Source organism: Dipodomys ordii, unplaced genomic scaffold (assembly GCF_000151885.1).
Source record: "Dipodomys ordii isolate 6190 unplaced genomic scaffold, Dord_2.0 Scaffold40, whole genome shotgun sequence".
Lineage (NCBI taxonomy): Eukaryota > Metazoa > Chordata > Mammalia > Rodentia > Heteromyidae > Dipodomys > Dipodomys ordii.
This window is the reverse complement of record NW_012267256.1, coordinates 13631336-13649356: the sequence shown is the minus strand read 5'-3', so window position 1 is coordinate 13649356 and position 18021 is coordinate 13631336. Positions and strand designations below refer to the sequence as shown.

Genomic DNA, 18021 nt, shown 5'->3' with positions numbered 1-18021 from the left:
TTCCGGCTTTTTTCTTTTTGCTTATGTGGTGCTGAGGAATTGAACCCAGGGCCTCATGCATGCAAGGCAAGCGCTCTACCACTGAGCCACCTTCTCAGCCCATTGTGTACATTTCTTTTTAACAGTATCACTCACTCCCTCATTTTCCCCCAGTTTTTTCCCTCCTGAACTCCTCCCCCCAACCCAAGTTGTATAGTTCATTTCTAACACAGTGTCTAGTATCACTGCAGAATTAGTTTTGCATGGCACTTTATCAACCAAGTATTGGTTTTTAAAGGCAACATTTCTAATGGTTTCTCTACTTCCAGCTCTTAGTCTGAAATGGGAACATAGTTTGCATCACTTTAAAAAAAAAGCATTGTGAAATATCCAAATTTGTGAGTTTAGACACTCCTTTTTGTGTGGGTAGATGGGATGATTCTGATCTGGTGGTAGTAATGGCAAACCTTGGGAGGAAAGATTCGCCTCATTGGGAATGAAACAGTAAGCCTCCCATCTCTGAGCACGAAGAGGGATATTGCTAACAAGGGTTGTCCTTCTAAGACTCTTGTTGCCTTTCTCCTGGGCTTTTTCATGCTATTAGTTCACCACGCAACAGAATCCCAGGCTTCCTCAAACCTTTCTTTGTTCTGTTCTCTGACACTTCATCCCAATGGTGAGTGAAACCAAAGGCTCTCCGCAGCAGGAAGGTTCTCCAAGGGTGAGTTAGAGTAGTGGACAGTGAATTGGAAGCTGCAAGTCTTTTATTGAAACGCAGTGATGTACCGGGAAAGTGGTGTACTGGGAAAGTGATGAAATGCAGTGATGTAGCCTACCTGTCATTCACTTGGTGATTAACGGAGCCAAGACTTTCCTGGCCTGTGTTCATTCAGGTGTTTATGGAGTGCCTGCTTACATATTGGCTCCAGTCTTTACCAGGTGTTTTTCTATGTAACCAGGGACACAACAGTGAGCATGGGGGACAAGGTCCTGCTTTGATGGATCACACATTTCACTAGAGAAAAGTAGAGGCAAACACTAGGAAGGCAGTACAAATTCACCGACTTCTAGAACTTTATTTTTTAGAGCCGTTATTATATTCATGGAAAAATTATGCGGAACATTAAGGGGACTCCCTATAATCCCTTTTTTCCCCCTAGACTTTGGTTATGTCAAAAAGTATACAAATATCTCTCAAAGAGGGCAGCTCCAAGGTCCCCAGAGAGAAAGGGAAAAACCAAGAGAGTGCTGGGGAAGAAGAAATCAAAGAGAGGCTGGGAATGTGGCTTAGTGGTAGAGTGTTTGCCGAGCATGCATGAAGCCCTGGGTTCCATTTTTCAGTTCCACAGAAGCAGAAAAAGCCAGAAGTGATGATGTAGTTCAAGTGGTAAAGTGCTAGCCTTGAGCAAAAGAAGCTCAGGGACAGTGCTCAGGTCCTGAGTTCAAGCCCCAGAACTGGCCAATAAAGAAAAAAAAGTCAAAAGAACCAAAGAAAATCACACACTTCCTATTTATGCCACGATCTCTGATTTGACCCCACCTGCTCCTCATGTGGACATATCCATGTGTCTACCTATGAAGCAGTCATGTGACAAAGACCAAAAATACAGCAGCCTACAAAATTACAGTCTCCCAAGAAAATCCAGAGCTATAAAGCTCCTAAATATATGCATCTTCCTTCCCTGACAGTCAGCCATTTCATCAAAGAATGGAGGGCCTTCCAGCACAACCCCTGCTACTGATATTGCTTATTCTACCCAGGCACGAACTGTTTAGTACCACCTGCAGGATGTGCTCTCCGTAAGCAATGGTCTTTAGCTGAGTTGTGCCATTGTGGGGGTAGGGTAAAAGAAGGCCAAACATAACCAAACCTCTTTATTTGTTGTTGTTTTTCTTACTTCCTGTCTTTACTTCACTGTGCAGAAGAGAAGTGCTTCTCTGTATGGCCCTTCAAGAAAATGTCCTTTTTATTTTTATAGGTAGCATAAAATTATTATAATTCCTCATCTGTGCTAATTATTGTTTTTCTTTCACTAAAATGTAAGTTTCAAGAAGGCATAGAAGTGCTCATGGTTGTTATTCTTCACTACTGCATCCCCATCTCTTGAGCAAATTCTTGCTAAGTATTTGTTAAATGAAAGACAACATTGAGACTGCAAAGTGTGTGTTAACTGGAAGAACAGAAAAAGACAAATGAAACATCAAGTGTAAACTGTGTGTCGGGTACCTTGCTCAGCCTTTTTACATTGGATGAGCCCTTTTAATCTTCTTTCATCTTTGTGAGAACTGACAAGGAGATCCTAATAAAACACCCATTTTACAAAAACATAACAGTAGCACTGACAAGCACACACTTATTCAACTGTCTAGGGCTGGAGATCCAGCTCATTGGGAGATCCTGTGCTTAGAATGTGCTAGGTTCCATCCCTAGCATCACAATCAATCAATTAATGTCTGGAACAACTGACTTGAAGTTTTGGAAGTAGCTGGAAAACTATGGTGTGGATGCTAGAATTAAGGCAATCTAAACACGTTTCTCAACCGCAGATATCTGAAAGTCCTCGGGAACAGTTCCTGATCAGCATGACTTCTGAGTAGCTTCATGAAAGGCTCTGAGATGGCGAGGTCAAAATCTATGGGGACATCTTACTATCTGCTTTGCTTGCCACATGTGGGTTGTGTGACCCATGGGAAGTCATCATATAGTTCCAGATGAACCAGATACAGGGAAAGGTCCTCCTCAGTCCTTGGAGTTATCTGTTCAGCACTCTTCTTGGTACCCAAGTAGTACCATAACAGAGCATGAGACTTTGCACATCATGACCTAGCACTTTTTCATGGCATTGAGTGGTGGTATTAGGCTCCGTTCATGTGTGTCCATATTTGGGCAGAGCCTCCTCTGGTGACACATGACTCACCTGGTCTAAAGAATGGAAAAGAATGTGTGTTGTCACTCCCAGTGTGCACTGTGAATGTGGCCACAATCTAAAGCACAGAAAGTAGGCGGCATGCATTTCCTTTCCCTGCTGTTGCTTCCTCAAATAACTGGAGTTCTGTTGGGAAAATTGAACTGCCCTGAGAGAGTAGTCTAGAGCAGTGCTCACCCTCTTGAGGGTCAGGGATTGAGTAAGCATTATTTACTTACAGATCTATTTATACTCATTCCTGGGGGGAAAAAAGTCAAGTGTTACTAAGGAATGGTTATAGTTGTAATATTTTGATAGACTTCCTTCTCTTGAAGGTCGAGAGTCTGAAATAAATTTTTCTGACCTTTATTTAAACTCTTAATGGATCATGTGTTTTTCTTTCAGGAATTTAATCAGAAACCTTCCTGAAATGTCTGCTAAACCTGGGAATTCAGATTGTCCTGTAGTTATCCTGGGCCATACAGTAGCCAGCAGCCATGTATAGCCGTTTAAGTTGAAATTAATTAAAATAAAGTGTACAGATTAGTCCCTTTGGTTATGTTAGCCTCTACAGCTTCAGCACAGATGAAGAACTGGAATGTTCTGTTGGTGGCACTGCCTTAGAGACCACCTTTCTTTACTGTATTTAGTTCTGCAATTCCATTCTCCTATAACATCGATTTCACTTGGGAAGGAAATCAACATCCAGGTGCATGGGGTTTAATCTATCAGGTAGGCAAGAGTGACCTTGAATTCATTTCACCCATTATCAAAAGACATTAAGTGACTGTATATTGCAAAGCTAAAAAAAAGCTTTTAGGAATAAATGTTAGTGATATATTTTAAAAATAAAAACCTCAGAGACAGTATTAGAGGAGAAAATAAGGATGCAAACATGTATTTGTATATGTATGTATTCATATCTAGAACTTCAGTTTTGAATGTGTATATTTGACCATTTCCAGTCCGTGGAAATAAGAACAATTTTTACTCTCCCAGTTTATATTAGGCTACATTTCCTAGTTGTTGTAATTAGCCCCAAGAAGAAATGCAAAATTTGGTTTTAGAAAAAGTGAAAACTTTCCTGAAATTGAGACTCACAAAAATGGTTTTCCTCAGTCTTCAGAGTTGCAATTTAGGTAGAACGAGATTATTTTCAAATTCCTCCCTTCTTCCACCCTTGGAGGAAAAATAGCTTGTAAAATTAAGGTGAGTGATACTGAAATGAAAGGGGACAGCTAAGATTTATTCATTGGCTATTAATAAATGTTTATGTCCTCAATCCAGCTACATTAGCAGTCCTCAAGGAAGACTCTTTCTATTTCTTTGGTGTCTGCTGTACTGGAACCAGTGTTTGATAACCATCACTGCCTGGTGAAATGACAGATTGGCTAGCCTTTCCGTTACCCTTAGGTTTCATGCTCACAAAATGTGTTAACATCTTGCCTCATTTTGTGTTGGGTCCAAGAAGTCAACTTCTTCCCAAATTTTCTACATGAAATCCAACCTCTGGAATACAGCAAATGAGCTAGGGCTCTCCTAGTTTGTATGTGGCAAGATGCTAATAGAATTTTCTTCTTAAAATGTTTGTTAGTTTTACGGAAATTGTGCTGCGAAAGAATATGTGAGAATGCTTTGATTTCAGTGATCACAACCATCCACATGTCAGTGTATTTGGCATCTTTTTTAACTGGCAACTTTGGAGAAAGGAATTTTATGACAATTTGCTATACTTGGGTTGGTTGTGAGAATCACTGCAGGCCTTTGGGGCCATCTTGGTTTTAACAGATTCTCATTTCATCTAAAGGCAGGAATTATAAACTACTTTGCTTTCCTCCCTTAGATCCAGACACTTGCACTCAGTCTCAGAAACAAGAGAAAAGATAGGAAAGAGAATGAATTGGTTTTCATGGAAGGGCCAGTGACTGTTTCTAAATGTCATTGTACCTGAGTGATTAACATTCCTATATTTGGAGAGTCATGAAAGTTCGGTGACTAATATCTCCTCTTCTTGGAAGGGTAATTTTACATTGTGGTATACTCCCCAGTAATTGATGGGTGACAATTTTGAATAGAGCCAGGGCAGAGATATAGACAGCAAATATTTTCTTTTTTGTTGAATGAAAAGACGACATTCTAGTAGACCATAGTAATGCTTTCCTCCTAGTTTGTGGGCCATATTTGCAATGTGCCTGGCTACCAGGTCCTCCAAATCCAGATCATTCTCTTGTTTAGGAACTCAGTTGTGAGAAACAGAGAAGCCACGTCTTGAGAGGTCAAATTGGAAGTCTGCATCTGGACTCCTGTCCTAAAGACCTTATAGCCCCTTGAATATTCTTAACACTGTTAGAAAACTGAGCCATGAGAGTAGGAGAGGGAAGAAAGAGCAGGAAAGCAATACCAACAAACTAGATCAACTTCAATGGAGAACTGAAGTGGGACATCATGTGGCCAGAGGAGAGCCAGGAGAAATGAGGCCTGGCATAATGGCTCCTGAGCTGGTCCCAGCCTAAACAGAGTCAAGGTCGGGAGCAGGGTCACAGGAAACTCAAGAGGTGCATTCAAGGTACAGGACTGACAGGTCCAGTGACCTATCCTCAAGTCCCCACCCTGCCTCTAAGAAGTCAGACATGCTCACCGCCTGAGGGATGGAACTTCCCTGCCTCTACCATGAAGACAAGATGGCACCAGGTCAACTCCATTCTCTGTCATCCACCATGTGGCCAAGATGGCACTGGTTAGACCCTGTATCCTCATTTCAATGCAAAGTGATTACTCAAACCACACTGATTTATGTTACTCAAAGCACTCAGACTTGTTGCTGTTTAGGACCCCCACTGGGTCAAGTCAGGATATGTGGCAGTTATTACAGGATCTGGGAACCACAGGCAAGCAATACACATAGGTCTCTGAAGGACCAGGAATGTTCCAGAATGTTCTGTTTATTTTTCATTCTCTTACAGTATAAAATGCTGTGTGTGTGAGTGAGTGGGTATGCATGTACATTCATGCTGAAGTTTGAATTCAGGTCTTCTTGTTTGCCTAGCTAATGCTCTATCACTTGAGCCATACGTCAAGCATGGCTTTTGCTGGTTATTTTGGAAGTCAAATCTAACAAACTTTTATGCCTGTGTTAGTTCGTCATTCCCCAGATCTTAGCTTCTTTAGTAACTAGGATTACAGCCTGTGAGCCACTGGCACCTTATTAGAGAACAGTATGGAATTATTGTTAGATATCAGCATGGAATAAAGACTATAAATAATAATGAAGCAAAGCTAGAAATAAAAAAATCACAGTGACAATTAAATCACATGAAGATTGGCTGAATGACAAGTGAGTCATCAAATAAAAAGAAAAATGAAAAATCCTAGAATCAAGTGAAAATTAAAATACAGCTTACCAGAATATTTGAGATACTGCAAAAGCAGTGGTAAAAGGAAAGTTTAGAACTATGAGCACCTGCATTAAGAAATCAGAACTGTTAAATAAGTAAGTCAGTGATTCATCTTAACCTCTTAGAAAACCAGGAAAGAGCCGAACTCCAAATCAGTAGGCAGAAAAAAAAATTGTGAAATTATTAATGAAATAATAAATGATGAAATATTAATGAAATCTGGACTAACAATACAAAGAATCAACAGAACAAAATGATGAGTTTTTGAAAAAATTCATAAGAATAACAAAACCTTAGCTACATTAACCAAAAGAAAGATGGAAAAGAAAAAACAGTGACAAAGGTAGAAGTGAGAAAGAGGATACTAGAAAAAACTACCATTGAAATTCAGAGGATGGTAAGAAATACTTTAAAAACTTATACTATACTGGAAAATGTATAAGAAATGGAGACATTTTTAGATTCAAATGATCTGCCTGATTTGACCCAAAAGACTATCAACTGCTTGATCAAACCTGTAAGAACAATGAGATTGTTAGCAACAAGTCTCCCCAAAAGCGTTGACTGGATGGGTTACCTGCTAAATTCTATGAGGCCCTTAAAGGAAAAACTGGTACCAATACTTCTTAAACTATTCCCAATAATAGGAAAAGAAAGAACTCTCCAATACTCATGAAGCCAATATTATCCTGATACTGAACTCAGATAAGAAAAAGAAAAGAAAAGAAGATTATAGAGCAGAAGATGGAGGGGAAAGGGAGAAGGTTAAAGAGTAACATAGATGGAGAGAATTTGATCAAAGTACCTTGTATAGCTGTTACCTATATCACAATGAAGCCCCTTTATGTAATTAATTTATGCTAATTTTTTAGATAAAATAATTGAAGTGAGCTTAATAGTGACTTTTCCATGCTATTAAATGTGCCTTATAAATAGTATTTCAATAGCCACTCAATATTTGCATTTCTTAAGTGTTTTACCCCTTGCGTCATCATTCTCTGATAGTTGTCTGTTTTGGGCCTCCAGTTCATTAATGATCATTAATGCTCTATGCAGAATTCCTTGAGTTCTTTAAAATGTGCTTTAACGGTACTTTCTCAGAAGTAAAAATTTGAATCCAAGAGAATAAACACTTTAGATCTAAACAAAGTGTCAAATGGTTTTCTAAAAGCATTAGTATATATATATATATATATATATATATATATATATATATATATATATATATATATATGTAACTTTTCACAAGTTCTGTGACATAACATAGAATTATTTTCTTCACTTTTCACACTTTAGCATTAAGAATGATTTTTCTAAAATCTTTGCTGATTCACTAGAAAGAAGATGACATTTTATTATTTGATTTTTATTTCTTTGGCAGCTTGAGGATGGTTAGTTCATTCATACTGATTGATCATTGATGCAAGTATTTATGAATTACCAGTGTGGGGGTCTTTTTCTTGTCTGTCTTTTGAGATTGTGCCTTTAGGAAACGGAAAGAGTAGAATCCATTGTTTTCCATCTGCCTCCTATACTCCTAATGCAACAATCATTCTTCTTTCCCCAAACCTTATGTGGATATTTCTGTTACTGCTGTACAGTAGTGTACTATTGTCTATGAATGCTATTGTTACTGCTCTCTTCTGTGAATGTGCCTTGTGCATGAGTTTTCATTTGATTTACATCTTGGATCATAAGCTTCTAGAGGGTCAGCTGTGTCATTACAGGCTTATGCACAGTTAAACATAAAATCATTAATAGTGCTCATGGTAACTGTAAAACAGCCCTCCTAGCTAGAGGTGATCTAAGTATTATTGGGCTACCTTCAGGGTTTGATGCTGAACGAAAAGCACAGTATGCTGGATGAGTCACTGTACTCTGCTTTTACTTAGAAAGCTAAAAACAACCCAAATAGCACCTCCCCTGCTTGCTGACAGGTGGCTCAGATTTTCTTAACCAGGCACAAAGCCTAACAATCTTAAGAGGCAGGTCTAGTGGAGAAAGGTAGACAGGACCAAAGTCCATAAATGAATTCTGCGTCCAGTGTTTGTGGAAGGAATCAATCCTGGGGTACTTCCTCTTTCAATTCACTTGGTTTTCCCAATCAAAAACAGAAGAGTGATATCAGGATGTTTAGTTCTGAAAGCACTTCAGAATGTTAGAAATAAACTTCCTTATTGGATGACTAGTTTAATCTGCACAATGGCCTGGCCAAGCACACAATGCCATTCACATTCTCTAGTCGAGAAAACAATGAAACGTAGCATTAGGAACCAGCCGCGTTTCTCCTCCAATAAAGTGTGCAATCAACAAATCATATATATATATATATATATATATATTCATACATTATACATATATGTGTAGAGAGAAAACTAAAAGAAACTGGACTTGAACTCAGGGCCTCAGGTTCTCCATGGATTTTTTTCATTCAAGACTGGCACCCTGCCACTTGAGCTACATCTGCATGTCTGGGTTTTTTGCTGGTTAAATGGAGATAAGGAGTCTCACAGACTTTCCGGCTTAAGCTGTCTTTGAATCATTGCTCCTCAGATCTCAGCCTCCCGTGTAGTGAGGATTACAGGCATAAGCCCCCAGTGCCTGGCTTCATCATTGTATAGCACATGATACTCCAAAAACGTACTCCACTGATTTAAATTTATCATGAAGCAAGGAGGGAAAAAAAGCAGGACAAGTTACAGAATGGTGGGAGATGTGGAAGATCACATAAAAGTAACCCATAAGATAAAAAAGCAAATTTCATTGAATGAGAAAAAAATTGAACAGGATAGATGGAAGAAGATTATTCAAAGATTGATGATTGATTTTGAGTATTGAAAATATTTTCTTCTTATTTCTTAATTATTTTACATATTCACTTGGAGAATTCCCAGTTACCACAAAGACTAAGGAATAAGGTTACATCCAACTAGGAAATAAGAGATATCTATTTAAAAATAATGAGAAAGATACTAATATTAAGAATGTACTGGCTGGAAAAATGGATGGATGGATTTGTGCTGGACATTTTTGGTTAGGTCAGTTTTGTCAAACATGGAAACAGAATAAAGGAAAAAGATGTTGCATGAAAAACCTATAAGAGGCTTTGAGATAGGATGATTTCCTGAAGATGAAGTCATTCAGGGACCAAGACTCTTGGAAGAGCTCAAAGAAGGTTAGAACAGCTTTTGCTTTGGTTACTAGAGCGCAAACTAAAATCACTATAAAGCCATCAAGCTTGAAATCACTCCTGGGCTTCAGCCCAAGTAATGCATCTCAAGTGCTTGCTTGAAAATAGTCTAAGAGCCAGGCAGGTCTCTATAGCTCATGCCTGTAATCCCAGCTACTCAGGTGGCTGAGATCCGAGGATTGGGATTTGAAGTTAACCAGAAAAAAAAAAAGCTGGAAGTAGAGCTGGTAGAATGTTAGCCTTGAGCAAAAAGCTTAGGGACAGCATGAAGTCTCTTGAGTTCAAACCCCATAATGGACACCATAACAGGGAACCGAATATATTTGCCTAAGAGTTGGAGATATTTTGTTACATAAATCCATGCTGAATAAGGTAGTAGTTGGGTTGGTAGGATCTTGTACATGAAGTAGCTCAAGACTGTGCTTGAATTTCAGGATTCTATGGGCAGCTGCAGACATTCTGCCCACCACATTACACTGAAAACCAGAGAACTGCACCGCCCAGCAGCGCCTGCAGTGTGATACCATCCTTCGAGGATTGCTTGGGCCCTACAACCATGGGCCAGGCTGGTTTCGATGTTTTCCACAGAGCCTTCTCCACTCATTCTGGCATTACAGGTACGTTGGGAATCGGTGACGTAGAAACTCAGGCTGACAGGCTAGTGGGTTTCCGGGTGACTGGCCTAGACTAGTTTTCACCACATCTGCTCCTATCCAACTGGTCCTGAAATAAGACTCCAGATCCCACCCTAGCCTATTTGGGGGCCATTATTGCTCCCCTAGACTGGGGAAATACCTTTCAAAAAGTTTCCCTAAAGTTCCTTCATCTATAATCTTGTTGCCTTCCCACATTGAGCATTACCTTTCAAAAACGAGGAATAAAATGTCCTACTTTCCTAAATAGATAATAAAAAAAACTGTGTCTACAGCACAGGATTCTCCTCCCAGGTCTGACTTAGACCCAATCAAACTCTGCATGTACATATTTTTCTTACAAACTCTTCTGACCGTATGCAGCCTGAACCCCACCCCAGCCCCATATGGTCCTCCTCCTCCAGCATCCTTCTGGAATATTCTTTCCCTATCTCTACATCCTGTTCTCTTGGTTTGGGGTTGTTGTAGTTTTTACTTTGTTAGTGTCATTGTTGTTTGGTCTGTCGTGAGGCTTGGACTCATGGCCTGGGCATTGTCCCTGAGCACTTTTTCCTCAATGCTAGTACTCGACCACTTTGAACCATAGCTCCACTTCCGGTTTTCCGGTGGTTAATTGGAGCTAAGAGTCTCATGAACTTTCTTGCCTGGGCTGGCTTTGAACTGCGATTCTCAGATCTCGGCCTCTGGAGTAGCTAGGATTACAGGTATGAGCCACCAGCTCCAGCATTCTGTTCTCCTTTATGAGTCAACTTTATGCTTTCCACTTCCTTTTTCTTTAGAATGTTCCCTTTTACTTCTGCTAAGTCCATATTTTGTGCAAGGTCGTCATGATTTAGCCAGCTACTTGCAAGTCGACCTTCTTACCTAAGTTCCTTAAGGACAGAGACATGATTGAAGTTCCAAGCCTGCAGACAATACCTAGTATGCTGCTCTGCACACTTGCCCTGGGCTGCACGGTTGAGTTACTGACTTCTGTGCTCTTTCTCTTCCAGTGTATGATTTACCTTCAAGTTCCTCCAGCCTCTTTGGGGAATCTCTTCGCAGTGGGCCTGAAGATACGACATTCCTACAGATCAGCGCTGTGGACCGCTGCCCTAGCCAGCTCTCCTCTGTCTACACGGAGGGCTAAACACTTCCATGGCCTCTACTGCATATCCAGAGCCTTTTAGTGGTGATTTCTGGTCTTTTGTTTTCATGTTCTCACAGATCGAGTGAAGCAATATGTCAACCCAATGTGCAGAGCAGAGGGGTCACCATGTCTGGCATGCAGGACAAGGGTGATCAGAACTAGCTTGGCAGGAAGTTTGCACTTGCTCCTTTTTCCTCTCTCAGTTTGCTGGGCAAGGCCACCAGCAGGACTTTCTTTTCAAAGGGAATGTAGAGTCATTCTCTACCGGATACCTGTTACTTCCTGGCTGTCATCCCTCAAAAGACATCAGTGAAAACAATGTCTACATGGAAAGAGTTTGGGAATAACCCTTGCTGAAAATTCCAAAGAGGGAAGGACAGTCCTGTTACCAATGTGGCACAGTGAGCGGCCTCGCCCAAGGTTCTCCATCTCAGCCGCACGATGGAAAGCCAAACCCAACCAGGAAAATCTACATCCAAAGCCTATTGCGGTCTCCAATTGGAGAAATGCCCTGGGATTCCCTCCGGTCTTTGAATAGCTTCAGTGCTAGCCAATTGCTCCTCAGTGTTTCTCCAACGGCAAAATGAAGTTTCGTCTTCCAGCAACCTATGTTGCTGGAACAACAAATACTTGTTATTTACATTACCTTAACAAGCAAAAAAATACAGGTTTGTTCTTTGGATGGAAATCATTATTTTAATCCTTTCAGTTAACATTTGTTTTGCCAGACCTGTCACTCTCTCTTGACCCTACACCTGGAATGTTTTGTAGTTAGCAAACACTCCCTGAGGGAAATGGAATGGGTGTACACCCACTCACACATGCATGCACACACATGCACACACACACACACACACACACACACACACCCTGCTCCCAGTGCCCTACATAGCAGGAACTCTCATGGATTGTCTGGTCAGTAACTTCACCTTGTAAACTTTGTCCTTTGACGGGTTCATCCATTGTCTGTGCTCTGGTGCTCTGTCTGAGAAATGCCAGAGATATGAACACAGCACACAGACAATGCGTGTTCACTTTGCACTTACTTACAATTACTTTGCACTCCTTTGCTTGTTTCCTTCGGTGTACCCCCCCAACTGCCTGTTTCCCCCACACACACAACTTCTCCCTTCCCTCTTTCCATATCTTTCTCATATTCTGTTATTCAACTGTTATTCAAACCTGCCTAACACTCCTGGTATCCTGGTTGTCGACTCTTGGGAAGCCAGAAGGGATGGTTCACAAAAAGTGAGCGAAAACAGGCAACCCTTCACTGAAACTCTAGTTGAAGGCCTGGGGATTTTTTTTATAACAGATCCCTTGGCTATTTTTTATATAAGACCTAAACAGAAAGTCATTTTCAGTGACACTTTACTAAAGTATTTTAAAAAATATCCTAGACCCCAGTGCATAGGCTATGAAACTCCCAATGACCTGGTCCATTCTGACATTCTAGTATGCTTATATTTCAGTTTCTTACTCTTTTAGTTTTTTAAAGTGTTTTGAATGAAAAGTGAAATAGTTATCAAACTGAAATAATGACAGCCTTCAGCATGACAAGCACTGCTTGGTGAGACTTGGGGTCCAGTGACAATTTATATCCTGACAGACATGTCTTTCCAGCCTGACTCTAAAATCACAAATGTGTACCCTGATTTGCTTTCCGTTCATTCTACCATAGAAAGGGGGAGAATCAAGAATCAAGTGTGGATTTTGTTTTACAGCACCCTTGATTGATCCAGTTTATCTTGCTATTGGGCTCTGTTCTCTGAACACTTATTGTGCCGATGTTCATTTCTGCAAAAATTTGAATTCCCACTTTATAAAAAACTTTCTGTGCCTTAGGAAAAGATGTCCACAGGTGAGTGCTCAGGCTGCTGTAAACAGAGTACCATCCTTCTTCTCAAAGAACTTAGGGAAGGCATGAAATGGCTTAAGCAAGGATATGTGCGTGCTAACATGGCTTAATTGCTAGCATCCCTCAGTATGCGCTGACACACCCTACAAAGAAAAGCATGCAGTGCATTTATCCATGCTTACATTCTGAAACTTTTAGAAGGAACACAAAGTGTGGTTCATTGGTGAGTTGTCAGACCTGCCTTGTTGGCCCTATGTAATTTGAAGTAGAAAGGGGAGGGAGTGAAGAGAACAAAGCAAAAAGTTGAAATTTAGAAACCATGGCAGACCAACTCTGGCCTCATGATGATCTTTGACAATAACCCTGCTCCTCTGTGGCTTCAGCTGACTAGGAAGGGACTCCAGAAGGGCCTCCTAATAGAGTTCCTTTAACACCTCCTTTCTCAGCAGAGACTCCAGACCCAGCCTATACAGGCTATTGTCAGGTGTGTGGCCAGGTGTGTGCAGGGGACCTGGCCAAGTGGAACTCCTCACAGGCCTCTCAGTGTTTCCTGATACCTGCAAGATTGAGATTGTAGCTTCAGGAAATGACACGTGCAGATTCCCCTTTGAAAACAAAAACATACAGAAACAGTAACAACAGTAATACTGGTGCTTAGGAAAACACACTGTCCAAGGGCCATTATTCTAATACATGGGAAAATATCAGTATGCCTAGAGACATTTCACTGGCTACATTGGGTTAATTCTCTACCAGCATGGCATCCAAATGACAATTACAGTTTCAGCTCTGATCAGCATTTAGCTATTATTTAATTATTTACTGGCACTATGAAGTATCTCCTTTATCCTCACCCAAATTACATAGCAGATCCTAAAATGAAAAAAAAAAAGTTCTGTAGTAAGTCATAGTATAGTTTACATGGATAATAGTGTTTCGGTTGTGTTGTTTTAAAATATCAGCTGACAAGCACACTACTACATTCATACCAGTTCTGAACAGGGATGACCATTCAACTCCCAACCAGAAACCTTGACTTTTCAGTTGCCTTGAAGTATTGGGAATAGCAACTTTTTAAGTATTGTCTCATTAACTGGTGTTTTCTTTGATCATGTCATACTATAACAGCATTTCTTAATGGCACTTTTTTTAGTGATGTTATTATCATTTATTATTATTATTACTATTGTTATTGCCACAGATTAAATAAAGCAAAAAGAAAGAAAGCAAAGAAAAACCAAACTTATTGGGAGTGTAAAAAAAATGAGAGATTTATTTTGTACAGACAGCAAAGTATCCTGTGTAATGTTGCTGACATAAAACACTTGAGGTGGGGGGAGGCGGAATGGAAATCTGTTTTCCATAAATCACACAGGCTCTTGTACATAATTCTGTACACTCACGTAGAGAATTGAGCTGCATATATCATACTGGATATGGGGCTGATTTTAACTCTCAAGGCACATCTGCTGCTTGTTGTCATAAATCTTTTAAAGAATTAGGTACACTTTTTTCTATTAATATGTATAGTTTTGTGATTTGTCACAGTTATGTTTCATATAATCATAAGTTATTTTGTCTTGTTTCATGAAGTTCCTTTTTTTTAATGTCAAAAATAAAATGAAGGGATTGTGCACTTGGTACCAAATAAAACTGGAAATAGAGGATACACCCTCCCACCTGAAATCCTCCTTCAATGCGTTGCTTTAAAACACAATGTCAACGACCATTGTTTGTGTTTGTGTGTGTTTCATTTATTTTGGTTTGTTTTGTCACCAGCCTCCTCTGTATTGGGGGATAGTAATTATAATTAAAAACAGATGGGGGAGGGGAGAGGGCCCAAGGCCAGCTTTAAAATGCCGCATTGCTTTGGGCCAGAGCTGCAGCCTGGATTTAATTATAGATATGAGGACGAAATGGCAGTAAAAATGAATGTCTCCCTGAATCCTTTACATGTTGGGAGTGTCCATAAATAAAACATGAAGTTTTATTTCATCACATTTAATTAAAGCTTTTATACATATTTTATTGGTTATTCTATTAATCCGTTTCACAAACTGGATAAATGTGTGCTAGGGTCCGGGGTTCATTGGTGCCTTTTCTATGTAGCACTACATCATACTTCAGCAATGCCTCTGGTGGTTGGGAAGGAGGGGGGGGCACTTTCATCCCCGTTTTCTTCAAACTGCGGAGAGAAGCACCAGCTTCCCAGGAACTCATTCCTTGAAAGGGAGCGAAGGTCATCCATCACTTTCCTAGTGTCTCTGTCCCATCTTTAGAAGGTCCCCGGACCCCTTTCTTACGCTAGGTGACCTCCTTCCGTGCCAATGAGGGACACAGAGTGGTCAAGATGGCATCAAGCTTGTCTGGTCTGCTGGCCAAGTATAGGAGCACACAAACTTGGAAGATACTTCATCACAGACAGGCAGGAGGTCAAGAGTTGGAGGCCAGTCCCTGTCTCAGAACATTTAACTATACCCATCTCAAGATGCATTCTTAGAAAACTTTATATGGGTGTCTGCATGCATGCGTGTGTGTGTGCATGTTACATGCCTGGATGTGTACCTGTATTGGAGCTTGAACTGAGACCTTCCCCTTGCTCTCATTCAACCTTTCCACTCACAGTTGGTGCTCTACTACTTGAGCAATGCCTCCATTTACTGCTTTTTGTTAGCCAACTAGAGATGAGTCTCAAAGATTGGTCTACCTGGGCTGGCTTTGAACCTTGATGCTCAAATCTCAGCCTCCTAAGTGGCTAGAATTATAAGTGTGAGCCACTGATTTCCAGCTCTGGACAGAAAACAGGTACTGCTTAGTATGTGAGGTGTAAACAATGTGTCTCACAAGATCAGAAGATCTCTTCAGTCTCCTAAAATAACCACAGGTGGCAATGTAATTTGGCCAGTCCTCTTTGGGGAACAGTTTAGCATGGGAATACTTCAGGTGTCTACATACTATGGACCCCCCCCAAAAAAAAGAATCCGCTCCTCTTGAGAGACTCAAGTCAGTGATGGCTCCCAACATGAGACATTCTTAGCAATGTTCTTCATGTAGCTTCTAATTGAAAACAACCTAATGCTTTACAAACAGTAACATGAATCACTGAACTTGGCTTTAAATGGCATAAGAAATGCCAGGCAAAGAAAGGACCACAGCCTCATCTATGTATGAAAACCCAAGGCTGAGCCTCACATGATGTAGAGAAAAACACACGAAATGAATCTACAGTAATATTCTATTTGTGTACACTTCAAGCAACATCTAGTTGGAGAGTTTAGATGGTAGAAATAGAAAGAAGGAAAGCAAGGAAAATAGTACCAGAGAGGCCCAGCTAATCAAAGGAGAATACAATTGAACTTGTGGGACATAGAAAGTGATTTAGTTCTTCAAGTGTTAGATCACCTGGATGTTTGGCTTATAATTGTTTGACTGTGCATATATATTTTATAGATTTTTTTTTGTTTTTGTCAGTGATGGGGCTTGTGCTCAGGGCCTGTGCACTGTCCCTGAGCTCTTTTGCTAAAGGCTAGCACACTACCACTTGGAACTTCAGCTCCACTTCCAATCTTTGAGTGGTCAGTTGGAGATAATAGCCATACAGGAACTTTTCTGCCAGGGCTGGCTATGAACTGCGATCCTCAGATCTCAGCCTCCTGAATAGCTAGGACTGCAGTCACTAGTGCCCAGCTATTTTATAATTTGAGTCAAAATAATAGAGCCATGTCTTTCATCTTCTGCTCCTGGGGCCTTCAAACTTCTGGAAAGACCCAAATGGTGCATATTTTAAGCTTTGAGGGCTATCTAGTCTCTTGTCTTTACTACTCAACTCTGCTACTGTAGCTCCAAAGTAGCTGCTGACAATACGCAAACAAATGGGCGTGGCTGAGTTCCAAGAAAACCTTATTTATGGATGCAAATCTGAATTTCATCTCATTTTAAGATGTCATAAAATATTCATTTAAAATTGTTACCAACTTTTTAAAAAGGTAAAGGAAAAATTCTTAATTCACAGGCTGTACAAAAACAAGACAGCAGGCTGAACTTGGCCCATGAACCACAGTTTGCCGACTCTCTTCCGTGAAAAGAATATTTCTGAGCCCTTCCCGTAAGCATCCACTCAAAGAAAATCACAGATAGGAGGCTCTTTTGCTTGTTCTGCCACATTGGGTCCTGTTCCTGGAGGAAATTCATGAGTTCTATTGATTTAGCTTTTCTTTGTTTAGATCCAAGGCTCTACTCCCTGGGATACAGATGAATACTTAAAAGCCTGGAGTGCCATTCGATTTTATCTTTGGGTTTAACTTTTTTAATAAAAGAAACTGGGCATAGAGAAATCTGTGAGAATTGGAAAATGAGCACCCAGTCTTTCCAAAGCTAACCAAATATTTGCTGGTCTTGGCAGCCATCGCCAACCTTCTCCTTGTGAAATGCTGAGAGGTTATAAATAATGGGAGACTTCATTTTTTTCCCTCAAGCACGGCTCTTCTGAGAAGCTGGAACTGCCTCAAAACTTGCAGGGAAAGAGAATCAAAGATGCTACTTAGGGGACAGGGGTGTAGCTCAGTGGTAGAGTGGGTACTCGGCATGTTGAAGGCCTCAGGTTTGGTCCATTGAGAAAAGTTAGTAGCAAAATCAGAGCCCTGAAAGGTCTGATGGTCCACTCCTTTCCCCAGGGCAGCCAAGGAGCAGATAAACACCCCAATAGTCTCCTGACAGTGCTGTTTGCTATTCAGATTTAAAGCAGAAAATTAGACTGAAATCACTTGGGCATAAATACAACCTCTCTTGTGTCTCTAGCCTGGGAGAAAATGGTTTATTCCAAGAATACAATTCAGCCAGGCACACCGGTGGCTGAGGCCTGTAATCCCAGCTACCCAGGAGGCAGAGATCTAAGGGTCACCATTTGAATAT

The 18021-nt window shown here is 40.5% G+C and overlaps 1 protein-coding gene across 1 annotated transcript in view; it reads left to right on the top strand.

Annotated features, from left to right (window-relative positions):
* The window catches only part of Glis3 (GLIS family zinc finger 3), a 447811-nt gene extending 432972 nt beyond the window's left edge, over positions 1 to 14839 (top strand). The window contains exons 10-11 of the mRNA XM_013018480.1: positions 9905 to 10087; positions 11116 to 14839. Coding sequence (XP_012873934.1) covers positions 9905 to 10087; positions 11116 to 11252 — 320 coding nt within the window. The 3' untranslated portion in view covers positions 11253 to 14839. The remainder of the gene's footprint in view (positions 1 to 9904; positions 10088 to 11115) is intronic.
* The last annotated feature ends 3182 nt before the right edge of the window (positions 14840 to 18021 follow it).